The 24,535-nt window shown below is 35.0% G+C and overlaps 2 protein-coding genes and 1 non-coding gene across 9 annotated transcripts; 2 read left to right on the top strand and 1 right to left on the bottom strand.

The window, feature by feature from the left end:
* Positions 1-980: 980 nt before the first annotated feature.
* LOC114365850 (mpv17-like protein) lies at positions 981-16,898 on the top strand. Of its 7 annotated transcripts, none has more exons than XM_028322540.1 (5): positions 981-1,172; positions 12,094-12,231; positions 14,579-14,664; positions 15,683-15,795; positions 16,228-16,898. In XM_028322540.1, exons 2-5 carry the CDS (start codon positions 12,100-12,102, stop codon positions 16,452-16,454), a joined length of 558 nt encoding a protein of 185 aa, XP_028178341.1. In that variant the 5' UTR covers positions 981-1,172; positions 12,094-12,099; the 3' UTR covers positions 16,455-16,898. The 7 variants fall into 7 exon arrangements, with proteins under 7 accessions (XP_028178341.1, XP_028178339.1, XP_028178340.1 ...); XM_028322538.1 differs by lacking the exon at positions 981-1,172 and adding an exon at positions 3,148-3,375; XM_028322539.1 differs by lacking the exon at positions 981-1,172 and adding an exon at positions 3,343-3,379.
* TRNAL-AAG (transfer RNA leucine (anticodon AAG)) lies at positions 13,212-13,293 on the bottom strand. The gene has a single exon. It is a non-coding gene; the product is annotated as a tRNA-Leu (tRNA).
* Positions 16,899-18,436: 1,538 nt separating the features above from the next.
* On the top strand, positions 18,437-24,075 carry LOC114365846 (uncharacterized). The gene is made up of 6 exons (XM_028322534.1): positions 18,437-18,752; positions 18,850-19,818; positions 19,888-20,088; positions 20,359-20,539; positions 21,896-22,091; positions 23,898-24,075. The coding sequence occupies exons 1-5, from the start codon at positions 18,711-18,713 to the stop codon at positions 22,045-22,047; spliced, it is 1,545 nt and encodes a 514-aa protein (XP_028178335.1). The 5' UTR covers positions 18,437-18,710; the 3' UTR covers positions 22,048-22,091; positions 23,898-24,075.
* Positions 24,076-24,535: the final 460 nt, after the last annotated feature.

The raw sequence follows: 24,535 nt of genomic DNA, 5'->3' as shown, positions 1-24,535 counted from the left end.
TTTTATTGCACATCCAGCACAATATTTTGACTGATATTTTTTTTTTCTATGATCGTGCTAGCTAGTGCCTCTTATTAATTTCACTGCTGATGATGAGACTAGTTCTAATAAACTTTTGTTTAGAGATGTGTCTGTACCTATACAATTAGCTTTCTCAGACAAGCAATTATTTGTCTAATTAATAAACACTCATTATCCCAATAAATTTAATTGATGTTATTTACTACGTTTGAAAGACATGGTTACTTGTAAACGATCAAATTTTTTGTAATAAATCTCATTTATTGTGGTAAGTCTCATTTTAATTACGTGAAATTTTAGTTTTCCATAGATCTGGGAAAATTAAATTAACTACTTTTCATTGTTATCATTTGTAACGTTTTGAAGTTAGCAAATCTTTTTACTTACCAAATATTTTAGTTTGATTATCAAGCTTAGCATAATAATATTTGTATTATATCGAAAACTCGTAAAGTAATACATATTTGCCTATTGTATTTTCTACATTTATGCACAATATATTATTATTATTATTCTCTTTATTAACTTTGGTTCTTAATTTTAAATATTTTTTTACAATGTAAATTATCAAAAAAAAAAAAAAAAAAATTCATTATAAAAAAATACTTAAAAATGGTTATTCCGCTGGTAGCGGAGCAGGGTATTATTATGATTATTGTTGATTGAAAAAGTTTCATTTTTATTAGGCACCTAAGTAAAACATCAATTTTACTGCCATAACCTTAACAAATATCTTTTGTCCGCGAACACGTGTACACAGCCCAATGTGCGCCCGTACCGCCTGTTACCTGGTACCGGGCGGTGCAAGCCCCGCGCTCTTACGTTTCAAATTTTTACGATCCTCTACTATGACAATCTTGGCATACTAAAATTTAATCGTCTTTGTTTTTTATCCCGAACGAACCTTATAAGCAGTGAGGGGTTCGAAGAGCAACAAGTTGCTTTGATTTTAAGTTGATAATTTTAAAAGTAAATGTAGAGTCATTTCAGTTCTTTAATAGCTTTAACGAAACTAATTTTTACAATGCGATATTCAATATAGTTTCTTTTGAAGGAGTTTCATTTACAATATTGTTTAAATATAGTGCGTTAAAAGGTTAAAAAGTCTCCAAAAAGCTACAGGTTGCAGGGATATTGTTCTGCAACAAAAGGTAACGCTTGCTACCCACGTGTTGAGCACAAAGGGATACAGGTTTATTGTAGTTTAATGTCTTTATTAAAGCTTTATATTGCTTACAATAACGTTTAACGCTTAGAAAAGCTTTCGACTACAATAATAAAAAATATCTTATTCAATTACAGTCATATCCTGAGAGCTTTTTGAACTAAATTAAACAACTTACTCGTTTCGTTAAAAAATCCCTAACAACATTTGAATCACAATAAGCTTTTAAATATAAAATGTATTTATAACAGACTTTGTAATTAGGTAATTTATATTATTTACCTAACAACATACCCACACTACAGATTCTGAAATTCTGATGTGCTTTAAAGGAGCCGTGAAACAGCTTTAACCTTATTATTTTCTACGCGATGTGGCGTTGTATATTTAATGTACATAGTTTCGAGTCGTAAACTGTATATTCTAAAAATATCATCTACGCACCACCAAAACAAACTTTATAACAAGTTTGATTATGGACCTAAATTTTATAAATAAGGTCATATAACCAATAAAAACACCGGTTGGGTTTCTCTAGATATCGCAAAATAAGTTTGTTGTTTCCTCATTGAAGCCGAAACGGGTTTGTTAACATCTAAGCACGTTCTGTCGTGATCATTGGTTAATAACGATCATACTCGTAGATATTGTGATAAATATTTACGTTTAGTAGACTTGTATAAATTGTTTGTTATTTGCGTAATCAACACAATTATCGATGAAAAAGTCTACTGTTTTGGGCGAAAAAGAAACCGGCGTTTTTCTCATGGGGATAATCAATATCTATTAATAAAAACATCAAAATTTGGTACAGCGGTTTAAGTTTAAAGATTACAGACTCAAGTATACAGACTAAAAACCATAATTATTTTTGCCTGATTTACGCATTTATTAAATTAGTTCGAGAGGCTCGACTTGTAGAGAGACTGGGCATGATGTTACAAATAGAAAATAAAAAAACTAGTATTCATCTATTCAGAATTAAATCATAATCACAGTCACCAGTCTAGTTAAAAAGCATATAAAATGTGTGTAGGTAGACAATAATCAGTGTCGTAATTATGTTCATAAATATCTTTTGACTGTTACATATTCATCGCAATAGAATAATATTATAAGTATAAAAGTAGGGAAAGTCAGTAAAACTGTTATCGGACTTGCAATAACGTTAATTAGAAAAAAATAGTGCTAATTTTCTTCTAAATTGTGTCCGGTAGCTTATGTGAAGCACGATTTTGTCAATTTTCACGATATCGTGTGGTTAGTAAGTATTTCAATTTGATTCATTTTTATTGGCGGTGTGAAAGTCGAGGCGAAAATTTAACTGTAATATGTAATAATATGCTGAATTGTAGCAGTGAAAGTACTTGGAACTTATGGTTAGGTAACTATAGAAATGTATATACATAAAAATGTATTCCTACATTTGTTTTTGTATACGAAAATGGGTATCGATTGCGTAAACTTCTTGTTTACATAATTATTAGGCATTGATTTTAATGCATTATGACATTAATGTTTAAGCGTTGAGATAATGTAATTATGTGAAAACTTTATTAATTAAAGATATCAAACTTTTACGTGAAGGTATACAAATGAAGATGGCCAGTTCCTCCGTAGTTGAGGATTCCGGGTGAAGCTCGCTTCCACCGATCGTCACTTACCATCAGATGAGATACCGGCCAAGAGCTTCCTCGTTGTGGATAAAAGTAAACCTAACTTGTTTTGATTTTTTTTTATAAATAAGGGAGTTAATTTAAGTCTCTTATCAAGATCATAGTAGGTGAACCAACATCGATATATCGTCTGTATTCACAAAGATTACTATGAGGTCTCACACACACAACGCACAGGGTGACACACGAACCAATCACAGAGCTCTATTCAACGTTATGCGTTCGATTTGCTGCTTCACTTAAGCAAGCATCGTTTGTGAATACGGCGTAAAGCTCTTGTTGCCTGAAAGTGATCTCTACCAGTAAACTATGGGAGAGAAAATACGGATAAAGAGTTGTTAACTTAGTAACTGTAGCAAATACTGTCTCTAACCTTGATAAATGCAGATAGCGATGGTATCAGTCTTCCGCCAGTGTATCTCAATGTTATATCATCATTACCTGATAAGGTGTGTCTCAAGAGTTTATACCTCATTCAGTTTATTGTGTAAGGGCGTAAGATTTGTTCACTCAGTAGGTAAGTGCAATAATATTATGATAATTATTTCTCTATAAGTCAAAATTATAACTGTGATAAAGATCTACTTTCATTTTTTAATTTAATTTAAAAAAAAATAACATTTCAATAAATAAGTAAAATTAGCAATACTTTTTCAGAATCTCTTGTGTTATGTCGATAGAATGTTGAATTTTCTTACTGGCCTTTTTCTTTGTGGTGCCACTAATGTTTCCTATTTGACTCTATTACCCTTATTTTGTTTTCCTATGTCAATTTTCAAGGTTCATTACTGGGAACCTCTTTCTCCACAATCGTGATTCAGACAAGTTAGTACAACCACGAGAAAACAGACAATTTATTGAACTATTTCAAAATGTAGAGTCACATATTTTTAGTTAAGTAGTACTTGCGTTGCGAATTAATATTTTTAATTACGTATCAATTAACTTAATTACTCATTTTAGGTTAATCATAATCACTTAATAACCCAAATCAATTGATGTAAATGTATTTGAATGTAAAAAGTGAGTCACTTAAAGCACTTATCACTTATTAAGGGTCATTAATGAGTGTCAAACGTTTTATTTGGGTTACGACGGATTTATGTAGTACCTTTAGGGCAAAAGGGAGAGCTGGTATTTATAATATTTACTTATTAAGATGGGAAGGGTGCGGTTAAATATTTTAATGGAGTATACGTTAACTTATTGACATTCATAAGATTCTATTTCTTGATCTTTCTAGATATAGGCTGTAGATATTAGATATAGTCAAAATTATAGATAAAAAGGATTCGCTTGGCTTGTGTTAGGACTCGAACCCAAGATACCACTGCATGCGTGTAATCTTTTAGTTTTCTGAAACTTTTTATTACTGTAATCTGATTTACTTAATAACTTTAGAAAGTGCATTTATAAAGAAAATTAATTATCTAACAAGTTTAATACTTAAATCTGTACCCCCAGTGAAAAGGGATCTAACTCGACTTAGATCAAAATTGACTTTATAACATAATGTGAATCTCTGAAAAATTAGCTATTTTTGTATCTAATCGGTATGTTTCTACGACGTATAGAAAAGAAAATAATTTTGTGCCAAATGATACAAGTAAGGCTTTGTGAACCAATTTTGAGTTTTCTTTCGTGTATATTGATACATGTCTACTTTTAACAAAGTGTACCGGAGGCTTCTTTCAATTTTTTATTGTGTCAAGAGGTACGACTCGTGTTACTACTTTTTACACGATTGAAGTTGTTCAGATTGAATTTGTGATTAACAATATAAGATGACTCATATTAATATACACAAAAAAAACTATGTATTGTTGGTTGGTGAAAAAGAATGTAACTTAATTTATATCACAAAAAGTAAAAGACAAATGATTATTTATTTTGTGTATAATGATTCAATTAGACTAATACCATTAACCACAAAAGTTTCGTACATGTGTAAAATGTTATCAGTTACTTAGATCAAAAACATTTGAAAATCGCAACTAATGATNATTTTTGGACGATTTACCCTAAATAACCTGAAATAATGATTCCTCATAGTGTAATTACTAATGTTTGTTTTACAACTTTTTCTAAAATAAAAGAAACAAAAAAATATCAACAGAAATGGCGTAAAATGTATCACTTTACACTTGTTAGCGGGTGGTCAATTCAGTGTGGTGTAAAATGATTTATGTCCCATTATATCACTTTACACGAATGTAAAGTTGCCGTGCATGGCGATATAACTGGGTTTTTATTTAATTACGAAAAAACTACATGCTATATTTCCCAAACTGGCACACTGCCTAATTATATCTAACATTACCTTTCACCTAAAAAATATTTCACCAAGTTATCTCTAATAGCGACGAAGCAGGATTTTTTTTAACTTCAAATGCGATTTCCCAAAAATCACCATTTTCGACTTAACTCCGTTTTCACTGGGGGTACAGAAATATCCCACACCCGTGTAAACTAGAGATGAAACGGATATCCGGCAACTATCCGGTAGGCCGGATATCCGGCCCTAATTTACTATCCGGCCGGATACCGGATAGTAACTCACTATCCGGCCGGATACCGGATATTAAAAAAAAACGACAATTTCCTATTAATAAAATGAAATACATTAATCTACCTCAAAGATCAATAAAATGGCTTACAATAATGACAGCTTTTATTTAAAGTCGAAAAAGTTACAAAAAAGCCATATTAAGGCCTTTCAAAACTAATTTATTTTTCTGGTCTATTCACTCTAATGACGAATACATAGATAAATAGTATTAAATATCTGTTAATGTCGAAATATTGCCAAAAAAATAGGCGATTTTTTTTTCACTGATGGTCTGATGACATGATGCAACTACACTGGTCATCACAAAGATCGACCCTCCCGCGACAAGCACTTTCAAATGTATGCATCCCCACTTCCCACCAATATTGGCACCATTTAAAAGCCTAGTTCTAAACTTCATTTCATTAAAGGAAAGGGTTTTACCCCAAAAATGTGTCTGGAGAACAATCCAGAGTGACTTCTACAAAAAATAGGTAGTTACGCTTGAGCCGACTTTTATGGCTATAAAATAGTTGGGATTAATCGCTATCCATCTGTTAAAGATGACACGTGAGATCATTATTTGGTTTTATAACCATAAAAATTGGTCTAATTGATCCCAGAGGTGAGCCCAAAGTGAGGTCTTTTTTCAAGTCACATTTATTGTATACTAGCGGCCGCCCGCGACCTCGTACGCGTGGATCCCGTTTTACCCCCTTCATCTATCTTACGCGGTTTAGATTTTTTCATACAAATGTTTTTTCCCGCTAACTCCCGTTCCCGTGGGAATTTTGCAATATCCTGTTGTAACTAAGCTTTAAGTTTACTAAGATACCTGTATGCCAAATTTCAAGCGTCTATCTTATGCGGTTTAGATTTTTTCATACAAACGCTTTTTCCCGCTAACTCCCGTTACCGTGGGAATTTTGCAATATCCTGTTGTAACTAAGCTTTAAGTTTACTAAGGTACCTGAATGCCAAATTTCAAGCGTCTAACTTAAGCGGTTTAGATTTTTCATACAAAATGATTTTGCCGCTAATTCCCGTACCCGTGGGAATTCCTAAGTGTACTATAACCTGCCCAGGAGTATGAAAAATAATTGTACCAAGTTTCGTTAAAATCCGTCGAGTAGTTTTTGTTTCTATAAGGAACATACAGACAGACAGACAGACAGACAGACAAAAATTTTACTGATTGCATTTTTAGCATCAGTATCGATAACTAATCACCCCCTGATAGTTATTTTGAAAATATATTTCATGTACAGAATTGACCTCTCTACAGATTTATTATAAGTATAGATGTCAACGTGAAATTGTGAACTCTGTCAGTTTATAATATAACGCGTTAGATTGTAAACTAACAGTGGGTTAGGTTAGGTTAGATTGTAATTTAACTACGTCAATAATCCGACGGAATTCACAATTTTATGGTGACATATAATGTGTATATCGCGTTTATGTTAATCGTTTATTAAGAAATTAAATGTGTTTTTCTTTAAGGATATTTATTGGGCTTTCAAATAACACAAATATTGTTGGGGCACCATGACTGTGTCAGTAGAAATGAGTTTTCCTGTAAAACGTAGGTGGGCCGATTTTTGTGATGACCAGTATAGTTTTTTCGCTATTCAATCACACACTCACGATTGCAGGCGAAATTGAATTGATCTGCCCCCTAGACTAGAAGTGGCAAAATCTGACATTCTATTCGGACTAGGGCTTGAATACCGGAATTCCGGAATTTCGTAANTTTTTATAGTAATGTACATCATATGTTTTTTTTAGATTTTTCATTTTCTTATTTTAGAAGTAAGAGGGGGGGGGGGGGGCAACTTTTTCCACTTTGGAAGCGTCTGTCACGCAAACTATAAAAAGTATTTTTGAAACCTCGATATCATTTTTGAAGACCTATCCATAGATGCCCCACACGTACGTGTTTGACGAAAAAAAATTTTGAGTTTCAGTTCTAAGTATGGGGAGCCCCCAATACTTATTTATTTTTTTTATTTTTGCATCAAAATCTTAATGCGGTTCACAGAATACATCTACTTACCAAGTTTCAACAGCCTATAGCTCTTATAGTTTCGGAAAAAAATGGCTGTGACATACGGACGGACAGACAGACATGACGAATCTATAAGGGTTCCGTTTTTTGCCATTTGGCTACGGAACCTTAAAAACGATATTCAGGACAAATATAGCATTCAATTAGATTATTTTCAGTAAGTAACTACTTACTTTCAGAGATTTTCGCGTTTAAGTTCAACAAACTTACGCATCAAACGTTTTTACAAGAATAGGTGTTTGAATGTTTTATAATTATTGTGTCAAATAGAAACGCAACTGAACAAAGGTTATATGTAGATCATAACAATTGCTATCATTGTATTTATTCCATTGAAGTCAATTTAGTCGCCCGTAGGGACTGCTAGTCCAGTTTATTTTACGCCGCTGAATCGACGTGTGCGGTATAACTTTCATTTTTTCACTTTTATTTATTTTCGGCCAGTTTGTTGTTGTGTTTTGTTTTGGTTAACACTAACGTCAGTTGCGTTGTTTTTATTCATAAATTCTTGCTAACTAATTTGTTGACTGCCAAGCAAGTTGAAAATTTTTTGGTGATTTAAGATATTGTGACTGGTGAGTTAAATAAAGATGGATTTAATAAAAGACGATCACTAATAAGTTTAATTGCTGTCAGTTAGGGATTGCAATCCAGCGGCGTTTTCAATCCAGCTGGATTCTTGCTGGATTGGCCTGAATCCAGCTGGATCCAGCGCGGATCCAGCAAAATGTGGAACGAAAATAAAAAGACGACATTTTTAAGACTTTTTTTTATTAAGTAACTAGCTTTTCGCACACGGGTTCGCTCGCGTGAAAAAAGGGCTGTTTTTAGGGTTTTCCTGGAAATTATTCGAATTTTCCTCGCCGTAAAAACCATCCTTGGACTTCAACGAACATTTAAAAAAAATTGGTCCAGGCGTTGTTGAGTTTGCGCTTACCAACACATTTTGCGACTCATTTTTATGTTATAGATTTGTACTTCTTACGATAAAATCTATGAAATACGGCTAATCCGTAGGAAACAGTCTTACAAATTCTTTTAAAATTAGTAAGTACGAAAAGGGCCGTAATTTAATCTGCAATCTATATTTTGTATCAATATAAGTTACGAATCCGAAATAATTTTAAAATCTGACGACTCTATAGTCTACCTCTCAACCGCACAGAACTGCATATGTAGCCGGCTGCTGAGAATGCCCTTTCGGCCTCTACACTGGTCGGATTTAGGGCCATTAAAGTCATACACCATAGATATGTACATGATCACTTCGCACTCCTTCGGTCTCATAAACGCTTATTTCTTTTTTCAGAACCTTTTCGTAATCTAATTGACCACTTGGCTTTGGCTTTTGTTTATTAAAGTTCTCCTTCTCTCTTTTAAGTTCCATCTCAAGCTCTTGCTCTAAAGTCCTTTTCACTGGCTCTGCGTCATCATTTAGACCATTTTCTTCTAACTCCATGATATCTTCATCTTCTTGCAACAGCTCTACAATATTTTGTTTATTTACTCGTTTTAACAAAGTTTTCATCTCCTGCCATATCGCATTCTTTTTTGGCAAAGAAAAATAGACAGATTTTTTTACTGCTCCTTCATACTTTTTTGGATTTTTCAAGTACACAGTAACTTCGGAGAGGCGCCGTTCCACGCACACAACAACAGAACGGCAACGTCACCGCGCCGTTTTGAAAATGGCGGCNCTGACATTTAATTCGGACGGATTCGATTTTCCAAAAGTGTGACTAGTCTATTCTACTAATAGACCCACTGATCGCGTTCGAAGCACCTGTGCGGCACTATACTCGTCACGACATGCAACGAGACAATGGGCCAACTATCCGGCCGCCGGATATCCGGCTATCCGGCCTAGCAGCTGGCCGGATATCCGGTATCCGGTATCCGGCCAAACAACTATCCGTTTCATCTCTAGTGTAAACCTATTGTTAAAAATTATCATGATGTTATAAAATACAAAAATTGATAATTATAAAATAAAATGTCGATACACGCGCAGATTTCAGACTTTAGTTACTGAAACGATACTTCAATAACAGTAAAGCACAAAAAAATGATATTCAGATTCAATTAGATTATTTTCAGAGATTTTCGGGTTCAAGTTCAATAAACTTACGCATCAAACGTTTTTACAAGAATAGGTGTTTGAATGTTTTATAATTATTGTGTCAAATAGAAACGCAATTGAACAAAGGTTATATGTAGATCATAACAATTGCTATCATTGTATTTATTCCATTGAAGTCAATTTAGTCGCCCGTAGGGACTGCTAGTCCAGTTTATTTTACGCCGCTGAATCGACGTGTGCGGTATAACTTTCATTTTTTCACTTTTATTTATTTTCGGCCAGTTTGCTGTTGTGTTTTGTTTTGGTTAACACTAACGTCAGTTGCGTTGTTTTTATTCATAAATTCTTGCTAACTAATTTGTTGACTGTCAAGCAAGTTGAAAAATTTTTGGTGATTTAAGATATTGTGACTGGTGAGTTAAAAAAAGATGGATTTAATAAAAGACGATCACTAATATGTTTAATTGCTGTCAGTGTTATTTAAACAAAATTGAAGAATATAATAGATTTTTTAAACTTTCATGGTTTCTAATTGGCAAAGGAACTGACAGTTGCATACATTTAACCAATAAACCGATATGCTGATCAATGCAAAAGAGTGTAGGTACTAATTAGGTGTGTGCAATTCAAATGATTTTACAAGATTGAATACATTACTCTACATTGCCTGTTTTTTCACTAGTTTCAGTCACGCATACATGGTTTTAGCATTTCTTCTTCCTAACACGTATTATTTTTGCATTTCCCATGTAAGTATAATGCTTATATGTTAGCTAAAATTGAGGTGAAATGGGTTGTACTTTGCATGAATTTGTACAAATTATTATTATAAGGAAAATAAGACCAGTGTTTTATAATCCGACGTCCGTCCGTAGTAAATTATATTTTGAAATACTTATAATAATTAATAGAGATGAAACGGATAGTTGTTTGGCCGGATACCGGATACCGGATATCCGGCGAGCTGCTAGGCCGGATAGCCGGATATCCGGCGGCCGGATAGTTGGACATAGCCCGACGGATTAGCAAGCTGAAGTGGCAATGGGCAGGGCACATAGTACGCAGAACTGACGGCCGATGGGGCAGAAAGGTTCTGGAATGGAGGCCGCGTACCGGAAAACGCAGCGTGGGACGTCCACCTACAAGGTGGACCGACGACATCGTAAAGGTAGCAGGGAAGCGCTGGACGCAGGCCGCTACCAATCGATCAACATAGAAAGCATTGGGGGAGGCCTATGTTCAGCAGTGGACGTCCTATGGCTGAAATGATAAAGTGTTATTTTGCAACCAAATGTATAGGATGATGTGCTGTTGACTGAACAATAGTTTTAAACTCTTTTCAAGAGCACACTAATACAAATACATAGTTAAAATAATGACAAAAAATCTCATTGGATTTGTCTCATATTTGGGGAATGCACTATGTATCATGAGTAGTCTTTATTAAAAGGATGCCAACAATTTCAAAGTCACCCTGTATGTGATCAGACCATCAGTGAAAAAAAGATCGCCTATTTTATTTGACAATATTTCGACAATAAAATATATTTACTATTTATGTATTCGTCATTAGAGTGAATAGCCCAGAAAGGAAATTTTGAAAGGCCTTAATATGGCCTTTTTGTAACTTTTTGGACTTTAGATAAAAACCGTCATTATTATAAGCCATTTAATTGATATTTAACTCAAAGATTAATGTGTTTCATTTTATTATATGAAATCGTAGTTTTTTAATATCCGGTATCCGGCCGGATAGTGAGCTACTATCCGGTATCCGGCCGGATAGTAAATTTAGGCCGGATATCCGGCCTACCGGATAGTTGCCGGATATCCTTTTCATCTCTAATAATTAACGTCATGAAAAAACTTTGAACTTCAGTTTTTCCTTTTTTTGAGAGTAATAAGTAGGTAAACATTTTACGTAGGTTGTTAAAGAAAATTGCAATGAGTTTTTCGATTGCCTTAATAGGTAGTAGGATAAGTGTTTTATTTCGATAGTTTTAACCAAAAGACGTGTGTATGTCTAGATAAAGCCCCCCCTCAAAGATTCCCATAATGACCGGACTTGCGCTGCATCCAGGTGCTTCCCGCGACCATCATCCAATCACCTTCATGCCCACCTCCGGTATACAGGTTGTCCCAAAAAGTAGTGTCAAGCCGAAGCCCAGAGGTATCGGTATACCGTGACTTTTGATAGTTTTCAAGTTATTTTTTTTTACAACATACAGGATTTTAGTGTACTACTATTCGTGTTATGGATGTAAATACTTCTGAATCAGCTAGGCCTAGTATTCATCTAATAATAATAAAAAAAATCAGTGACCAAAAAAGTGCCTAAAGTGCAGAAATTTAAAACAATCATAACTCGAAAACTATCAAAAATCGCGGAACATACATGGGTGTGATTTGGAAAGCCCTAGTGATGCTCTACTCTGGGCTTCGGCTTGACACTACTTGCTTGCTTGGCTTGATACCTACTACGCCCATGGCTGCTGTATTCGATAGGCAACTAATAACTTGTTGTATGATGAACAGGGTGTGATGGCATCGAGGCTAGTGAGCTGGTGGCAGAACGCACTGCGCAGGCGGCCCGTGATCACCAACACTGCTGTGTACGCGACCTTCTACACGGCGGCCGAGCTGTCGCAGCAGACGTATAACAAGATCTATGCGGTAAGAATCATTTTCATAGTTACGTTTAAAATATTAGGCCAGTAGAATTAAACACAAAATGAATTAAATCGGAAATAATTCCTACTAAAGATTTTAGTGCTTTAATGGCTTCATTAGTTGCCCATAAAGACTCTCCTAGGTTTTCGACTTCGACGGAGTTGTGCTTAAGTGGTGGGGCCCCCCGAAAGGGGCGCTTTTTCGGTTTTCCGGTTATACCGCGTAAAGGACTTCATTGCACGGTTTGTTCAAAACATATGAATTTGGTCTTATTTAATGCAGGATTAAATGCCCTTCAACCGTCAAGAAGACCACTTTTCGATAGGGTAAGTCCTTTACGCGGTATAACCGGAAAACCTAAAAAGCGCCCCTTTCGGGGGCCCCCACCACTTAAGCACAACTCCGTCGAAGTCGAAAACCTAGGAGAGTCTTAATGGGCAACCAATGAAGCCATTAAAGCAATAAAATCTTTTGTAGGAATTATTTCCGATTTAAAATCTAAATCTACTGGACTATATAGCTTGATCTATAATTTTGAGTTCATACTCGTACATACCAAACATAGCTTGCTCTACCACCACGGGGAACATCATTTTACCTGGCAGTGAGAAGTGGCGTTTAGTTATATCCGTTAATTTTAAAGGAAAACATACAAAACAAAATCATTATTATCATTGTCAAATTGTAAAGGGAAGAATATTGTATTCCCAGCTTCCCGTTCAAATTGCCTTTGCTTAGGCTGGGTTGCACCATCTTAATTTAACTTCAATTTGACAACGTCAAAAATCTGTCAAACTCGATACAAAAAGCACCTAGGTTATCGTTATAGTTACCGTTAAAGTTGGGCGGTGCAACTCTGCCTAAGTATTATACAATGTTTAAACTAACTATGAAATAAGACACACAGAAATAAAATTTTAATGACAAAAATAAAAAAAAAACGGCAGCAATTTGTATATTTATTCTAAACAACAAAAGATTAATGGCAGCGGTGGGATTCGAACCCACGCCTCCGAAGAGACTGGTGCCTTAAACCAGCGCCTTAGACCGCTCGGCCACGCTACCCATATGGGAGCGAGCGAAATTAGCTATCACGATCTATGGCCGTTTCTGTGCGCGTTATATCTATTTATAGAATGTAGTAAATAGCACGTACATGCTATAAATAAAGCTACTATTAATTAGATAAACAGTATTTAGGCGCAGTTACACTATGCGGGTTTATCGTACAGAAGCGCGAGCACGCACACCGAAGTATGGGCGACACTCAGCGAAATTAAGTGAAATGCGTGTTTACACTAATGTCTTGATCAATTTACCTCATAGTGTACCGAACTGCGCCATTTAGTTGGGTTTGAAATTAATTAAATTGCTGGGACGGTTACAATTAAAATAATAGCAAAAATAGCTGCGGATAAATTTAAAATATTTTTATACTGCTATTGAACTCTACATTCCGTATTATCGCCATAACAACAATGTTAACAGCATTGTTGTGTTCCGGCAGTTAGAGGTAAGATAGCCAGTTCCTCCGTGGTTGAGGATTCCGGGTGAAGCTCGCTTCCACCTTCGGCCTGATCGTCACTTACCATCAGGTGAGATACAGGCCAAGAGCTTCCTCGTTGTGGATAAAAAAAAAAAAAAAAAAAAATTATGCAGGCTAATTACTTAAGCTCTACCATCAATATTTTAGCCTTAGTCTCCAGACTTGAAATACCTATTTGCCTTACTTATGACTTTTTTCTTTACATAACTACGACGACTAGGTTAGGTGTCGCAAAATATGAAACTTCATGTTAAATAAGCAAACGAAAGGTAGCATTTACGGTAAGTGCATGTAATTCGACCCATAAATGGATAACCAGTCAACAAAAATGGCGTCGCCTGCAATGCTTCCTGTAAGTGGGCAATTAAGTAGGTAAAGCACGTAATATAGAGGCTCTAGAATTAAATCATAACCGCCGTATTAACAATTCAACGGGTATTACCATAATTTATATTTTATTAGTATAAACCGAGCTTGAAAACCGATTAAACTGTAGTCAGTTTAATCGGTTTTCAAGCCTAGAATGTAGAGTTTTTAAAGAAGTCGTGTCTTGAAATTATTGGCTATCACTTACTGGCTTTGTATAGTTCTTCTGAATTTAGGTTGATTCCATGCACAGGCCCGGTTTTCACCACTAATCAGATTTTCTGGTCTAAATAATTAAATCTGATTGGTTATTCAAAATACTTCTCCACTCTGCTTTGGTGGAAACAGGGCCATAGTCGTCAAGTCGTTTCCCGAATGAATCTTGTCAGAAGAAAGAGGTATGAGTGACATTAGTAAATTCTTTTTCCTCAATTTCAGTCTGAAAAACCTGAATATGACTTCGGTTCGGCGGCACGCATCGTAGTAGCAGGGAGCACCGTCTATCCAACTGCATTGTATTATTGGTAAGTAATAAAGTCTATGATACTCATATTATAAAGCTGAAGAGCTTGTTTGTTTGCTTGAACGCGTCAATCTCAGAAACTACTGGTCCGATTTGCTTCTTGATTAATTCTTTTGCTTTAGGCTATAATATAACACCCTACACACTACAGCCAATAGGGGCGGAGCAGTAAAGAAAAATGTTGCAAAACGGCTCAGCATTTAATGGATATTTAAACGAAAATACAATAACTTTTTCTCTTTATTGTTTGAAAAGAGACAGATAAACTTCGGCCGAACAAAAAACTTGTCTGACTTTCCAATTTATTAAGAAAGAATTTTATTTTTATTTTCATCGTTACAATGTCACGAAAACATAACTGAAATCGGTTAACTAAGCCTGGCTGCTTATAATTAGTATTAATTTATTTAGGCACATTACAAATTAAGTAACATTTTTATAATAATTGTTGAAAATTTCTTTCACCTTACGTTACCTAAGTACTTACAAAAGGTATCTGATGCCCAACTTATTTTGTCAAGAACGCCACTATTCCTTGTTAATTATTATAAATCATTCTCACTTTATTATGATCTATCACCTAATTAAAATTGTAATTTGTTGTACATGATTTAATAATAATTAATTAAAGTGTGATATGACATTGTTTTAATTAACAACAGACACTTCCTTGCATTATTCACTTTTTCAACCAACCAGTCGTAGAAAAATCGATGAGCTACTTCAAGATTTATTTATAATTATAGCCCTGTAGTTAAATGATAAGTTATCATCGATCTGCCAAGTTAAACACTGTAGCATCTTCATCATCATCATTTCAGCCACAGGACGTCCACTGCTGAACGTAGGCCTCCCCCAACGATTTCCACATCGCACGGTTGGTAGCGGCCTGCATCCAACGCCTTCCTGCTACCTTTATCTGTGTTTATCTCTACCTTTGGTTGAAGCAGTAGTTATTTTGCGACAAAAAAATATTTATTGTCGACTGTATAGTAATTACTATACTTTTGTTTTGACAGGTACAGATTTTTGGACAAGACGTTCGCGGGAACTGCAGTGAAAACAGTGGCTAAGAAGGTGGCTGCTGAACAGTTTATTGCCACTCCAATATTGCTGGCAGCTTTTTACACGCGTAAGTGTTGAATATTTTAATGCTGAGTTGCACCACCATTTGACCGTAACTTGAACGATAACCGGAGATTTATTTGTATGGAGTTTGACAAACGTTTGTTAAAGTTAAAGTAAGATGGTGCAACCCAGCCTTATTAATTAGCGACTGAATAATTGACACTTTCAGAAGATTCTAAAAACTTGATGGTTTGGCTGTTAGCTCTATGGTGTCAATTAAAATGTAGACTTTGAGGAAGACCTAGTTCAATGTTCAATACCAATTTTCTTTAAAAATGGAAAGCTGCCAAATCAAATCAAATCAAATCAAATTCGTTTATTTGTGGAACATAGGTAACATGCCGGAAAACTTCCTTTTTTTATTTCTCGGGGTGTCATACCTAACTTGTTTATAACCCTACAGGCTACAGCGACTGTAACACATGCTTTGTTTCAGTAATCGGTGTTCTCGAAAGAAAGGAAGACGTGTTCGAAGAATTGCGGGAAAAGTATACAAAGACATTGATAGCAAACCAGGCGTTCTGGATTCCCTCCCAGACTGTGAACTTCTTTTTTGTGCCTCCTCATTTGAGGGTGGTGTACGTTGCTACAGTGTCTTTCGTGTGGATAAATGTTCTGTGCTTCATCAAAAGACAGAAGAATGGTAAAGTTGCTGAGAAATAGGAGTTATGACGTTAATAATCAAGTTATTTAAAGGTGTACAAAAGTGCTAATATAGCTCGTTTAAGTAACAAGGACTTGTAGTTCATGGTAATAAACTGATTGTATTTGCATGACATGTACATAAATATGTAAATAATTGAATATTTTATGTATCATGAATGTAAATAAATGCATGTATGTACCTTTAACAGATGTGATAATCTAAATTAACATTGACACTGGTAGGTAGCATACAAAAATGTAGAAATTAATTTAGGAAATGATGTATGATTTATAATTTTGTTAATTAAATGCTAGCAATAAGATTAGTAGTTAAGTAAAATAAGTACAAAATGCATTAATCACGTTGTTACAACGTCGCCTGTGCAAGTTCCTCTTGTGTTAATAGCAACTAATTGATGTAACATATCAGCGATCGGTACGAATAAATAAAAATAAATTGTTTGTCAGTAATTCGAAATATTTTTTATTGTTTCCTCAACACTCTACTCATGTATCCATTTTTATTTTCTTTTGAAGCAATCTACACACAAAATTGTATAATTTAGATTTGTCGTTCCTGATAAACGCAAAAATACATTGGACAAGAAAAAGGGTCGGTTAGAAAATCTTCAAAAGTACCTGACCTAGTTTTATGAATAGACTAAACTAATTCTAAGCTTTTTGTTTTTAATCAATGAAAAATAAATAAAATGCGTAGTTTTTCCAGTATGTTTTGTTTTATAAAGCTAGGTAAGTTTTGAAGAGATCTACGATTTTCAAATCGACCCTTTTTCTTGCGGTCCAGTGTATTTTCTTTATAGTACGAGAGCCCACGACCAAAACCATGTCTCATAGCAATACGGAAAAAACCCTATAAAATCGTTAGATTGTATGATTCTGAACCCGACTAGGTGTGTAGTAATGGTCGAAAGTGTAGCAACTGCGTGGGAGGCCAGTTCTGCTGTGTCAAAAAAAAAAGACAGTCGGTATTATAGCAATACGTCTGATAGTGAAAATGTACATAGATTTTATAATTGTATTACGAAAAAGTTTGTTTTCAGACATTTTGCGAGTAGCATATAGCCTGTGCGTATTTTTGAAAATGTCAACAAATTTAGCTGACCTGTATCATAGCAATACGAATAATTTTTTTTTTCACCTTTTCGTATTGCTGCCATGATTANGCAATTTATTACACCGATCTTGTCGCGACAAGGAAAAATTTCCGTGCTTTTAAGCGATTTTGTGAAAAATATTATTGGCAGGTAGTTGCTAATTGCTCATAAGATAGGCCCCCTTAATTTAATTTATTGTCCGTGGTGCATAATCTTTTTCTTAAAGGTTTTAAACCTTTGTTTGTCACCTGTCATCCGCTTTGCAATGGAGGGAAGTCGAACCTTAATTTCGAACTCCTCCTATGTTCTTCTGATTAATTTCGTTGCGGGTCCAATGACAGTTTAACTTTCCCCCGGGACAAACTTGACCTTCATTGGTTGGGTTTTTGTGGCGGTCAAGCTGTAGATCCTGGCTACACAGGAGTTGCAGTGGTGGGAACGAGAGGTGGGAATAGTCCCGAAGTATGTTTTGTTTCATAAAGCTAGGTTTTTTTTTAAATCTCCGGCTGAAATTGCCGGAGTTTGAAATTGCCAACAATTTGTTGAAGTTGTCTGGTAAGTTTTGAAGATGTAGAAGAGTTTCTTACAAACCCTTTTTCTTTGCGGTCCAGTGTATTTTCTTTACTCAAAAATAATTTCCTTGAAATCTACATTTCGTAATTTTATTTGGGACATAAATGAATTGAATCGAACTATCAAATCGAAATCGGTATACACCTTTGAACTATGTCATCTCTGTAATTATTAGTGATCCAAGGAATAGGCCAACATGCGTAGATATTGCATAATCTAATTGGATAAACTTATTGTCTTGATGGTAAGGTTTCTTTACGCGTCACCTACAACGGGTTGTGATAGTTGTTTAACGGATTCCCTCAGTAGTGCATTTGTTATTGAGTGGAACACAGACAATTTCGAAGACGAGTATTTTTTCCAATTGCTACTATATCTTCCAAAAGAAGCTTGTAGTTGAGCGAAAACTTTGCTGAAGTAAAGTGAGCAGTTTCAAAAATGGATAACCTTAAACTGTAGGTACCTCAATTGTTCAGTGGCTAGGAATTATGTAACCGAAAATATATCTGGTGGAACTAATTCGTTGATAAGACAACAACTGCCACTAGAGTCTAATAAGGCAGTCGACATTGGGAACCTATCGGCCATGTTTATCGGAGTGCTAATCAACTTTATTTTGCATTATAGTGTAAGTATGTTATTTTATTATGTGGTTTTCACAGCGAATCGAATTTGTAATTGCTATTTTATTGTTTTATTGACTATTGCTATTGTTTTTGTTACAGTTCTGTAAATCCAGTTCAGTGATAACAAGATGTTTAAATACGAAAACAGTGTCAAGACTCCTAGCGTTAATAATTTTAGTGATATGTTTACCCATAGTCATACTGCTTTTAGTGTTAGCTGTATGTTACAAAGTGTTGTGTTCAGTAATCATAAGAAGAAGGGACAAAAATTTCGTAGGATTTCTAGACAGTTTTGATGTTTTCTGGAGTTTAGAAGGTGATGCTACTATAAACGTTATAGGAGTCATAGAATCCGATTCTCCAGAAGAACTGGCCAATAACATTAAAACTAAGCTACAGAATATAACAGTTGGTAACGAAGGTATCGATAAAATATTCTACAGAAGAAATGAAGAATATGGTTTCTACTACTGGAGAAAATACAGTACCATTGACTTCAGCCAATATGTTGAAGTGATTGAGCTACCAGACAAGGATGAACTAAGTATTGTAGACTTAGAAGATGTGATGGATGAGATTTCGAACCAATCTTTGCCCTATGACAATGAAGGCCTATTCAAAATTTACGTCACAAAACAAAGGGTGGGAAACTATGACGAGGAAAGGGGTGAATACGGGATAATGTTCGTAATACATCATTCAGTTGGCGATGGAGTAGCTCTGCTTGAGTTTTTATGTGAAACATTAGCAGATAAACAAGAAAATAGTTCTGTAAACATGTTTTCTGTTCCTGAAACAAGAATATACGATACCCCCGGTGCTTTGATAGACATGATATTGAAATTGTGTGAAATTCCCTTCTGTTTTGTTGATATGATTATGAGAAAACCTGATAAGAATTCTTTGCATGGCCCATCATTGTTGGGAAAAAAGTATTTCAGATGGACACAATCAGACGAGAATTTGTTGCTAATGGTTAAGGAGATCAAGGATAATGTGGATAATTTAAATTTTAGTGATGTGTTAGTAACTGCGTTATCCAGTGGATTGCATAATTACTTTACTAAGGTAAATTATACAATTTGCGACGATGTAACAAATTAATTTGAATAACCTAATTTTGTCATTAACTTTTAGACAATGGCCCATGTTCCAGAAGACCTAGCAGTAATAGTTCCTGTCAGATTCCCCAAATCATCTACCATTAAACCTACGAGTAATTTGCTTTTGAAGAACGACTTTAGCGTGACCATATTAGATGTGCCAGTTAAGGATAATAGGAGTTTAAATGAAATAAAATACCGATGCAACAATCTACGTAAAAGCGCTGATCCTTTGGTAAGTATTATTTAATACAACAGTCTTATAATTCCTTCACGATTTTACCAAGTAACTATGAATAGTTACTGGAAGTGAACAAAATTAATTTAATGATTTGGCTGGACTTGTTCTTGTTACCCGACTGCGCCAGAAGGAGGGTTATGTTTTTTTTATTTGCGTTTAAATTAAGTTTACAAAATTAAATTATTTTTATGTGAAAATGAAAATATGTAAATTGAAGCATATTTTCAATTTGGAAAAATTCATGAAATATTGCTTAATTTACAGTCGAACCACTACTTCATCAAGCTGGTCAGTGTTTTGCCCAAGCAAGTGCTGCAGCCTCTCCTGAACAGCAGCCAGGCCACGATGGTGTTCAGCAACATGCCAGGGCCTGACAGGCTCAGCATATGTGGGGGCAACGCTCTCAAGGAATTAGTATTCTTCGTACCACATAAGGGGAATACCGGTAAGGCACGTGCGTAGGAGTGTTAAGTATGTTCGACGAACAAAGCATCTGTATGTACAGTCAGTGCCTGCCTGAGGTATAGGAGCGGCGCGGGAGGGATGACATTGACATAATTATGACGTGACAGAGCATATTATTTATAAATAAATCTCTCACTGACGTTTGACGTGCCGCTCCCAGACCTCAGGCATAGACTGAGTTAAATGCTAGGCCTTTTATCAAGAAATAAGGAAACATCACCTTTAAGTACCTATTGCTTGGTCTGATATAAAAATTGTATCGCTTGATTTAATGAAACAGCTTTGCATCCAACGTGCTAAACAATAATATCAATGATAATGCAACATGCTATAATACAATAGATAAGTGACGTTGGTACAGGATGACCCTAGAAACACTACACCCCTTTATTACCAACAGCATGTAACGTAACACCATCTTCCTAGCATCGTGGTTTACACTTCGTAGATGATTCATCAGATGAGTATCTAGATTCTAGACTACCTAGGTACAGTGAAGACCACAGAGAGCTTCACCCTTATGTCTATAGAGAGAAGCTACTATTGAGCTTGGCAGTATGGTTAACTTCAGAAACAGTATTGCTAATATCAGATCGCGATTTTCACCTCTAAGCAAATATGCACAAGGTTTACCTACTTGTTTTATTTGATGATTTTGATGCACACAGTACAGTTAACCTCAACGTGTCTTGACGATAAACTGTGTGGATTGGGAAATCTTAGATTCCCACGAATTCGTAGTCATGTAGAGTGCACGATTTGTAGCAAATGCTAGTGCTTACTTTGAAATAGGTGCGATTAAGCGAATGTTTGAGATCTATTATTACATTTTTTTAAACGAAGAGCCTGTAAGTTTTTAATCATTCATTTAGTTAGAGGATCATTAATTATCAAATCAATTTCAGAAACTCTAGATCCTTATTATAGCACGTTAAAACAAAGAGTTTTAATTGATTTTGTCGTCTTGAAAGTACCTCAATACTTTTATGTTTCTAGCTTGCGCGTAAAAGTAAATAGGCATAGGTTTATGTTGATGATTTTTATTTATGAGGTAGTATTATTTTTTTATTTAGCCATCCTACCTTTTGACAGAAAAACTAATAAAGCAGCTAATGCAAAGCAGCTTACTTTTGTAAAAAAAATACACAAAAAGCCCGTGAAGCGCCTCATTCGTGACTAAAATTGCATGAACCTATGCATAGTTTCCCACCACCCACGCGCCCTTTCCTTGAACAGTTTTAGAGAAATGTATGTTGCTAATGTTGCTATTTGCAAACGTTTTCGGTCCTCCCTTAATTTTAGCTTAGACAAAATGCAAACTTTGCCTCATTTTCAGGGCTAGACGTCACAGCCCTCTGTTACGGAGGAGTGCTCCGCCTAGCCGCGTCGGTTGACCGAGCCCTGATGCCCGACCCTGAGCACCTGTCGTACTTGCTGGATGGCATGGTGTACGAGATCAGGAGGCTCCACAAACAGTACGTGAAGTAGAGATGAAGTAGGCAGCGGCGATGTGATGGCATCTCAGTACAAATGTAAGGATTTGCTTGGCCTCACAGATTAAGGAGTATGTTCAAGGTTTGCTTGACGTATTACGTATTATCTATTTCATCCGTATTCAAAAACACTACTATGAGGTCTCAAAGTGCGCGTGGACGCACAGGGCGACACACGAACCAATCACAGAGCTCTATACGATGCTGTGCGTTCGATTTTCTGCAAAATCTTTTAAAAACATGTTAAAGAAGTATAGAGAACCGGGCAACATGGAAAGCATTGGGGGAGGCCTATGTTTAGCAGTGGACGTCCTATGGCTGAGATGATGATGATGATAGAGAACCATTGACATCATGACATTTTTATCCTATGTTTATGTTTTTATGATGATATCTACTGAAAATGACAATATTTCTTTGCAAAGCGACAGTCTGAATCTTAGATGTAAAAATGATGATTTTATTTAGTAAGGTGAAGCTAGATATTACAGTCTACATAAAAGTCTTAAATTGACCTTTATTTTTAAACTGTGCCACTAATAACACTAGTTTACAAGGTTTTTTACCCAGAGATGAAACTGATATGTGTCGTTAGAGTTATTAACCCTTACTTAAAAACTGAACTTAGAAAAAATTTAGGACGTCAAATTTCGTAAATATTGATTATATTAATTTTTATATTTTTTACACATACATCTCTAAAAACAATCAAAAATGAGTCGTATTACTCCTTCTTTCATACTAATTAGTATCAGTTTCCCTTATTATAGACCAGCAGCAACCCGCTTACATATTTTTATCCCAAATTCCTTGGTATCTTTCCTCAAAAACCCTCAAGTCCTGGTGAAAACTTTCGCTATGCTCAACACTCACGCTTCCCAGGTTCTCAAAAAAAAAATCCAGGTGAGAATGTAAAAAATGAATTTTTAACGACTTATTCACACCCATTCTTTGGTAATTCCTCAATAATTTGTAACAATTTCTGCATAATTCTCAGATAAATTTATAGTTTCCCAGGAAACTTTCACTGTTGCTTTAAATTAATACCAAGCATCTTTCCCTTACTGGAATTGCTGGGCAATGACGGATAAAGAACTCCTTCAGATTGTAGCACATGTTTTGTGACTGATGCAACATCAGAATATTGTATGTTCTTGGTTTTTGTTGTTAAAACCTGTAGTTTCAGTGAGGCAGAAGTAACAGTCATTAGTGTGATTTGTTGGTTCTCTCCTTAACATTGGGGTGCCGAATCGTATATGTTTTCTTTTTCCTGTAGCCTAGTGCAATAATATACTTCTCAAATTTTCGCACACTACACCAGGAACCCATTTTTATCAGGTTTGTTACCGAGATTTGAAAATAATAGAAATTGGCCCGTTTTACGGCCTCAGTGATTGGTCTCTTCTTTTTTGACAATATAATTTGACCACAAACTTAGCAAAAGTTATTTGGGCTTAATTTACACTGCCTTGGTGACATTTTAAAACAAGTGAAAATTTTAAAATAATACTTAAACGCAATTGAAATAAAGTAGAAACTCCGATACGGCTAACAAGACAGCTTACTTAGGTTAATGTGGATATCTCAAAAACTTGACGTGATAAAAATATGAGACATATATTTTTGTAATAAGGGGGCTGGTAGAAAACACAACCAATATGAATTATATTTGGGTAAAAGAAAAACATTTTTTTTGTAAACTAGTGTAATCACGCACAGCAATGAAAGTAGGTATCGCTTTCTAGTTTAAGCACAACTGAAATAATTTAGCAAATGTGACCTTCTGTGGCAAACAAAAAGCGTTTTTCAGCAATGTGATAATAAATTCCTCACGTTTTGTTGCAGAAAATGGAGATAGTCAACAAACGCCGCCTCTTCTACAAATATCAAAAACACGTCTTTTTTTCGGTCGAGCAACAGAAAATATCGTTAGTTACTTATCTACATAGGTTTCCCCAATTAATTGAACGATTTAAAAGTCAGTAATTTATAAGACAATTGTTAAAATACTGGTTGTTGTTGTTTTAATGCCAATTTGTCTTTTTAGTTGTTTTCTATTAAAGTATAAAATATTTTAATATTTTTATTAATCTATGTTACCTAATGAAAATCATCAAATCGAAAACGTAAAGTTATAGTTTTATTAAGTTAATAATACTTATACAGGGTGTTTGGCGCATCGTGTGCCAAAATGATTTGGCGTATAGAAGGGGTCATTTCCTATATTTTCAGCCCCCATAACAGGTTCCATGCCAGGCGGCTACTTTTATATTAATTTTTTTAATAATTTCACCAAAATACCCAAATCGCATCATTTAATTTCGATTTTAAAAAAAACTACTAGGCGTAGCCTCAAAGTAAATATTTTGTTTTGACGTGCATTGATGTAGGGTTGCATCAAATCTAAATTTACTGGCAAATATCATCTAGTTTTTTTAAAATTCAGCTTTAAAGTTTTCCGAAAAGTTAAAAATGGACTGAAC

This window comes from Ostrinia furnacalis, unplaced genomic scaffold (assembly GCF_004193835.3).
Source record: "Ostrinia furnacalis isolate ACB-3 unplaced genomic scaffold, ASM419383v2 OfSCF7664, whole genome shotgun sequence".
NCBI classification, from domain to species: domain Eukaryota; kingdom Metazoa; phylum Arthropoda; class Insecta; order Lepidoptera; family Crambidae; genus Ostrinia; species Ostrinia furnacalis.
This window is presented reverse-complemented; position numbering and strand designations above follow the sequence as displayed.